The sequence below is a fragment of the Nematolebias whitei genome, chromosome 19 (genome assembly GCF_014905685.2).
Source record: "Nematolebias whitei isolate Nwh7 chromosome 19, NemWhi1, whole genome shotgun sequence".
Classification (NCBI taxonomy): Eukaryota; Metazoa; Chordata; class Actinopteri; order Cyprinodontiformes; family Rivulidae; genus Nematolebias; species Nematolebias whitei.
Window position 1 is genome coordinate 1,086,932 of NC_056516.1, and position 7,073 is coordinate 1,094,004.

Genomic DNA, 7,073 nt, shown 5'->3' on the forward strand with positions numbered 1-7,073 from the left:
GTTCATACGCAAGTTCATACGCAAGTTCATACGCAAGTTCATACGCATGCATGAAAGACAGAAAGAAACTAGAAAGAGCATGTTTGTAACTAGAAGAGTATTTATTTCATTTTGATTTTTTCTTGTCTTTCTGAATCTGTATTTTGTATTATTACTTGTTCTGCTTTTTATTTTATATTGGTATTAAAGTTCAATGTTTGAAAAGAAATGTTTCTTCCTTTTTTTGACGTAAATATACATGGGTCAAAACTTACCCTTAACACTATAAATGTTACTATGGTTAATAATATTAAAATAACAAAATAATAAGACAAATTTATTTTAGAGATGTGTTCTAATACTTCTTAAAAAAACACTGTTTTGAGGGCATTTTTTGGCTGATTTAAGACGGGTCACAACTGACCCGTTCACATCATAAGTGCGTGCGGGATCTCGCCCCTTAAAAAATGGGGATACAGCCAAGCCACCTGCTCCTGGCTCCTCTTATGTGTGTGTCAGTCAGTCATGGGGTTGTTCCTGCTGAGCTCTGCACACAGTCAGCATAGTCACAAATGGCACAGCTCATGTTTCTGCCTTCAGAAGACGATATCTGATCCCACTCATTTGGGTAAAATATCTGAAACAGCTTCAAACTTCACATCAAATCCAGAGCTTTTGCCTATCATGCTGAAAGAGGTTCATAAACCGGCTAAGACCTCATACTACATTCTGCTGCCTACTAATCACACCAACAAGTACACAGTGACAATACAAAAAAAACAAGGAAATAATAGAAGTTCTGAAATACATGTTGTTTATATGGGAGCAAGGCAGCACGGTGGCGCAACTGGTTGAGCTGCTGCCTCTCAGCGAGCAGGTCCTTGGTTCAAACCCCGGTCCAGGGGCCTTTCTGGGTGGAGTTTGCATGTTCTCTCCGTGCATGCGTGGGTTTTTTCCGGGTGCTCCGGTTTCCTCCCACAGACCAAAAACATGCATGTTAGGCTGATCCAAAATGGAATAAGCGGGTAAAGATAATGGATGGATGGATATATGGGAGCAACAGATTTAATTTGTTGGGCAATATCCATTACAACTGAAAACAGGAACAATCAAAGGCCCAGCAGGCATTGGAGGAATGCTTATCATCTGCCGCCGTTATGGCAGAGATTTACACTAAGATCGTTCTATGATGTGAAGGAACGGGGCCCATTTGGTCAAACTATGAAAACATTGTTTGCACAATTTAATGCTATATTAAAATCAGTCATCTTATTTATAATTGAATGTCAGCTTGACTGGGAGGAGTCCCCGGGGAAGACCCAGGACACGCTGGAGAGACTACGTCTCTTGGTTCACCTGGGAACATCTTGGAGTACTCCCAGAAGAGCTGGAAGAGGTGGCTGTGTAAAGAGATGTCTGGACCTTCCTGCTCAAGCTGCTGCCCCACGACCCGACTTTGGAACAAGCGGAAGACGAAGGATGAATGGATAGACATTTAAAAAAAATACAAGAACGATTTGCTTTTTTGATTATAACTTCCTGCTTGTGGCTAAGTCGCAGCAAATTGTGAAATGTATATTTAACACTTTCTCTTTCCAGACTAATCCAGTATGGTTTTTCTTTGATGAACTTGCATTATGGTTTTGGCAAAAGTGTTTTACATCGGATGCCCTTCCTGACACAACCCTCACCATTTACCCAGGCTTGGGACTGGCACAAGGGATACACTGGCTTGTGCTCCCCAGTGGCTGGTTTTCCTTCATAACTCTATTGCAACCATAAAAACTTATTACTGATAAACTTAATCAGGAGATAATAATTATGGCTGTCGGTTCTTGTACAATTTATGGATTTTATAAATATTTTAAAAAGCTTTAAACTATTTTGGGATACATTGGGAATTGTCCAAAGCTTGGATTTTGTCCATTCATGTCCCATTCTTAGCACTTGACTTTAGAAGTTCTGCAGATTATTTTATTCCATTTATTTGGTCACATTTGTTTATTGATCGGGGGATTGAGTTTGGTTCCTTTCAGGATTTAAAGACTATAGTGCTTTATGCAAATGAGCCTGATTCAGTCCAACCTCACAGTTTGACACATGCTTCCAATACCAGTTTGGGAAGAAGTAGAAACAAACAAAACCTTCAACATCTCACAGCCAACTCACATTTTTTTAATACAATGTTCTTTTTTTATCCATTGGTGCCTCTTTTGACCATTTTACTTTGTTTCAGCAGGATTGATTTAGACAAAGTCATCACTGTGACAGTCTGATTCACTTAGACATGCTTCAACTGTTGGTGTTTTTAAGTCTCATCCTAAAACACATCTGTACTCACTGACTTTTATTACATGACTAGAGACGACAGAGTTGCATCATTGTATTGTTTGTTTTATATGATCTCTAATTATATTTTAAATTGTTTTGTTTTTATGACCTCATTTTTTATTTCCTTTATTTAATTAGGTTAAAGCTCCATTGAGATCAGCATCTCATTTGTAAGAGGGACCTGGGACCTCTTGTGTTCAGTATTATCTCCTTGTATTTAAGCTGTATGCAGCCCTTCGGCCAGTTTCAGTTGTTCAAAAATAAAAGTGCAATTTAAAAAAATTGATTTGATTTGTTTTGATAAGAAGCTTCAACCAAAAACATATTGCATTTCATGCACAATCAAATCTGTCGCAGAGAAACGTCTTGTTTGCTTTATAATTTAACGTTTTTCATAAAATAAAAAAATCATGTTTTTCTATTTTCTTTCTGATAAATATTCTACAAATCAGGGTCTTGTTCTTGTACATTTAGATTTCAAATAAAAAATAGCTCTTTCAGTCTATCTTGTGAATGAAATTAGTTTTTTGTTAGTAAAAAGACAATAAAATATCTAATAATATAGAGTATTATTAGAAAGTTAATTTAAAAAAGGTTTGTGTTGTCGTTCTGTGTAAAAGTACAAGTAGAACATTTGATAATACGTTTTAGCCTAAACAAGTTCTTGTATGCATCAACAAAGAAAAGAAAAAACTCCTGTGTTGCTTTAGTGATACATTTGTCAGCTGGATGAAGTGCTCGTGCAAACAGGTGCTCATTTAGAGGAAGGTTACCTGGGGGGCCCTGGAACAGGTGTTCCTCTGCCACGGGCGGATGACTTGCCCCTGGCCGACGGCACCTTGGCTTCTTCTGATCCACCGTTTAGGTATGTGAGCTCCTGCAGCTGGGCCTGTCTGATCTCATCATTGTAATCCTGCACACACAGAGGCATCATGTTCACACACACACACACACACACACACTCTCTGTGACGGCAATACACTCGCTTTCAATTACACTGTATTAAATTACAATCTTTATCTCCAGGCCTGCAGCCCGGGGAATATCTAATTAATGTACTTTACAGTAGTGCTGTGACCGCTACTCCTGAAGCAGCAAAACATTTCAGATCTCCTGCTGATAACGCTTCACGACCCCGTTGGGCTTTATCTCCTTACACAGCTGCTTTTTGCCACTAAATTAAAACACATAATTAATATGAAAATAGGTCTTTAATTGCTAAATGACTGATATGATTTTCATGTTAGCTGAATCGATAAATCTGTGTTTCGGTGACAGTGAGAGGCAGGAACAGAGAAGGAGTTGTTGTTGGAGGGGTCTGCAGATAATTAATGAGGAGGTGCAAATCATTGTAGCTCTGAGCATCAGAGACATCATCCATTATGAATGGAGAGAGAGAGTAAATAAACTTCATGCTGCTGCTGCAGCCAAAACCAGGTTTGCTTGTCTAAAGCAAACAGGGTTGTGTCTCCTCATACTGGAACCAGCCTGACTGACCATTCTGACCAAAGTGGTTCAGAATACAGGATTTTTTTGAACCACTTTGGCCATGAATGCCTCACAAAAGTTTGAGAGTTTGAGCAAGCGTTGGGGGAGAGGGTGGACTACAGCACCATCAAACTGGTTGATCCACTATGAGAAGGTGCTATTTATAAGAGTGAGTTTGTTGCAGCTCCTCAGACTGAATAAGTCTTTTGGATGAAAGACGAAACATTTCAACAAGGAGAAACCGTCCAGAGGACCTGACTTGACTTTGTTGGGTCTATAAACAATGTAAGAATCCCAGAAGAATGGTCCTCAACAGAAAATTGGAAAGAATGAATAATCTAATAAAGGCTAAAAATAAGTAATGAGAGCTAGCTGTATTAGGCAAAGAAAAAGTCATGTGAGCGCCATCTAGTATCACTGTTATCTCCTCTGAGCCAAAACTAATTTAAATTTGTCTGAGGCAAAGTTTAAAACTGTTCTGTAGGCAGACAAATCAAAAATTGAAACTGTTTGTGGAATTTACAGATGCCACATCCATCACATTAAAAAAGACAGGGTCCATGCTGTCTGTTATCAATGCACATTTCAAAAGCCTGCCTCTCTGATGGTATGGGGTTAAATTAGTATCTATGGCATGGCCAGCTTACAACATCTGTAAAGGTTCCATCAATGCAGAAAAGTACCTACAGGTTTTTGATCAACATCTGTTCCCATCCAGAAAATGTCTTTTTCAGGGAGGATGCTGACATTTCAGCAGGGCGACCCTGAACCACAGACGACAAGATGGTTTTACAGCAGAAGAGTCCAGGTCTGTCTGCAGACTGGACCTCAATATTTAAAAACACATCCTGTGCATGATGACATTTTAAAAAAGGACTATTGAACAGTGCAGCACGGTGGTACAACTGATTGAGCTGCTGCTTCTCAGTGAGCAGGTACCCGGTTTAAATCCCGGTCCAGGGGCCTTTCTGGGTGGAGTTTGCATGTTCTCTCCGTGCATGTGTGGGTTTTCTCCGGGTACCCTGGTTTCTTCCCGCAGACCAAAAACATGCATGTTAGACTGATTGGTAACTCTAAATTGTCCCTAGGTGTGAGTGAGATAGTGAATGGTTGTTTGTCTTTATGTGTCCCTGTGATGGACTTGTGACCCGTCCAGGGTGTACCCTGCCCCTAGCACAGTTCATTCAACCTTTATTTAGACAGGTAAATACCACTGAGCCTCGAGGACTCATTTACAAGAGAGACCTTATTTCAACATTTTTAATCATATTACAGTGATTGCTGGACATGGGCACCGGTGACCCCCGTGACCCAAAATGGAAGAAGCTAATAAATTAAAAAAGATAATGGATGGATGGATGGATGGATGGATAGATGGATGGATGGATGGATGGATGGACTATTGAACAGCTAGAATCCTAGATCAGATCAGTACAATCAAAATGACACAAGATTCCCCACTAAAACTCGAGCAACTGGTCTCCTCAGATCTTGGATATTTACAGACTGTTAAAAAAAGAGGGAGGTGCTTCACAGTGGGACACATGATCCTATTTCCATGTTTTAATTATATGTTTCTGCCATAAAAACTCCAAATTATCTTTTTTTTCCCTAAAATTATTCAAACTGTTTCAATTGACTTTGTCAGAATAGGTTTGTAGAAGAAGTCCCAAACAGTGTGTGTGAATGTATGTGAGAGAAGCAGCATGTGTGTGTGTGTGTGTGCGTGAGTGCGTGCGTGCGTGTGTGTGTGTGTGTGTGTGTGAGGGAACCCACTGGTATGAGAAACTTTTTGATCTCCTCCAGAGCATGACCCATCCTGGCGTACGCCTCGGCTGGGGGGGCGAATACCTCGATGAGAACGTGCAGGTCTTCATTCAGGTGCTGATATTTGGCCTCGCCGCTCTGTCGCAGTTCTTCTTCCTGTTTGTACACAACAAGAACACAAAAACAGTTTGAGGGAAGAACTTTGTTCTCAGGAACACACAGCAGCAGGGAAGACTTTTATTGCTTTGTTTGTCAGAAAAGATGTTTCCATAATGAGCCTTGATGCGTGGAAGCCGCAGAGTTCAGAAGAGCAGAAAATGCTGATGTGTTGTCAGACAGATGTTCATCATCCTGTTGCAGACGCCACAATTCACTGATAGCTTTTCTTTCTGTATTAAACTGTAGAGGTTCTGTAAAGTAGGCGCTTACTAACACCCACAATAAAATCTGTTCTGACTGAGACACTGTGCTGTCTACGACACTAGAAGCTCTGTGAAGAAAGTTGTCATTCATTAAGAGGGATACATTTGGGGAAATACTTTCCCATTTGTTTTAGAACATGTGCCTCATTTATTTATTTATTTGTTTATTGCTAAAACTGGTAAGCATTATTTCTAGACCATCATCTGATGAATGAAGTGACAGAAATTAGGATTCAGCACGTTTCAGCACAAAAAAGAAACTGTCCAGATGACCTGACTGAAAATGTTGGATTGTGTACCTGGATTACTGAGCATGGACTTTGTTGTTTTCAACCAGTTTGACACGACTGTCAACAAGGAAGAGGGCCGGCAATGGAGGAGGGGGCATGATAAAGAGACCATCTTATCACCAACATGACTGGTTTGTTCCACTTTGGAGTAAGCTGTTGGGGGAAGAATCAGTTTTGTTGTGTGTTTCCTTGACTGATGAAGCCTTCCGGATGGAAGGTGAAACATTTCAGTACAAAAAAAGAAACTGTCCAGATGACCTGACGGAAAAATGTTGGATTGTATACCTGGATTATTGAGCATGAACTTTGGTCCAACAAGATCCTTGAAGTAACATAAAACAAACAAAAGTCAGTAAAAGAAGAAAAAAATTGTGAATAAATATTAGGTATTGATTTAGAATTTTGCTTTAACTGAAATATTTGAAAAAATAAACTAATGAAAATGGCCTCAACAAAAAAGATTGGTACTCCTAGAAAATAAAAATATTTTTTGACTCGAGGAACTTAATGAAGTAAATCTGCTGCTCAGTGGCAGAGAGCTTAGTCTCAGTCGCTGCTCTTGGATCCACCAACAGGATAAGGGCCCTGAAAAATCCAGATAGAACCACCAAAAACCAAAAATCGGATTGTTTTGAAGAGGCCATGTGAGTCCTGATCTAAATTATGTTGAACATCTGTGGAAGGAGCAGAAATATCTGGAGAGAGAACCCTTTAGGACTGAGACATCTGGAGCAGTTTGATCATGAGGAGTGGACCAGAACCCCTGTGGACAGATGGACCAGAACACCTGTGGACA

General features: G+C 39.9%; 1 protein-coding gene across 1 annotated transcript in view; it reads right to left on the reverse strand.

The window, feature by feature from the left end:
- Positions 1–7,073, reverse strand: part of khdrbs3 (KH domain containing, RNA binding, signal transduction associated 3) — a 376,174-nt gene that overhangs the window by 134,269 nt on the left and 234,832 nt on the right. Inside the window, exons 4-5 of the mRNA XM_037693716.1 lie at positions 5,575–5,721; positions 3,084–3,223 (exon numbers count right to left, since the gene is read on the reverse strand). Coding sequence (XP_037549644.1) covers positions 3,084–3,223; positions 5,575–5,721 — 287 coding nt within the window. The remainder of the gene's footprint in view (positions 1–3,083; positions 3,224–5,574; positions 5,722–7,073) is intronic.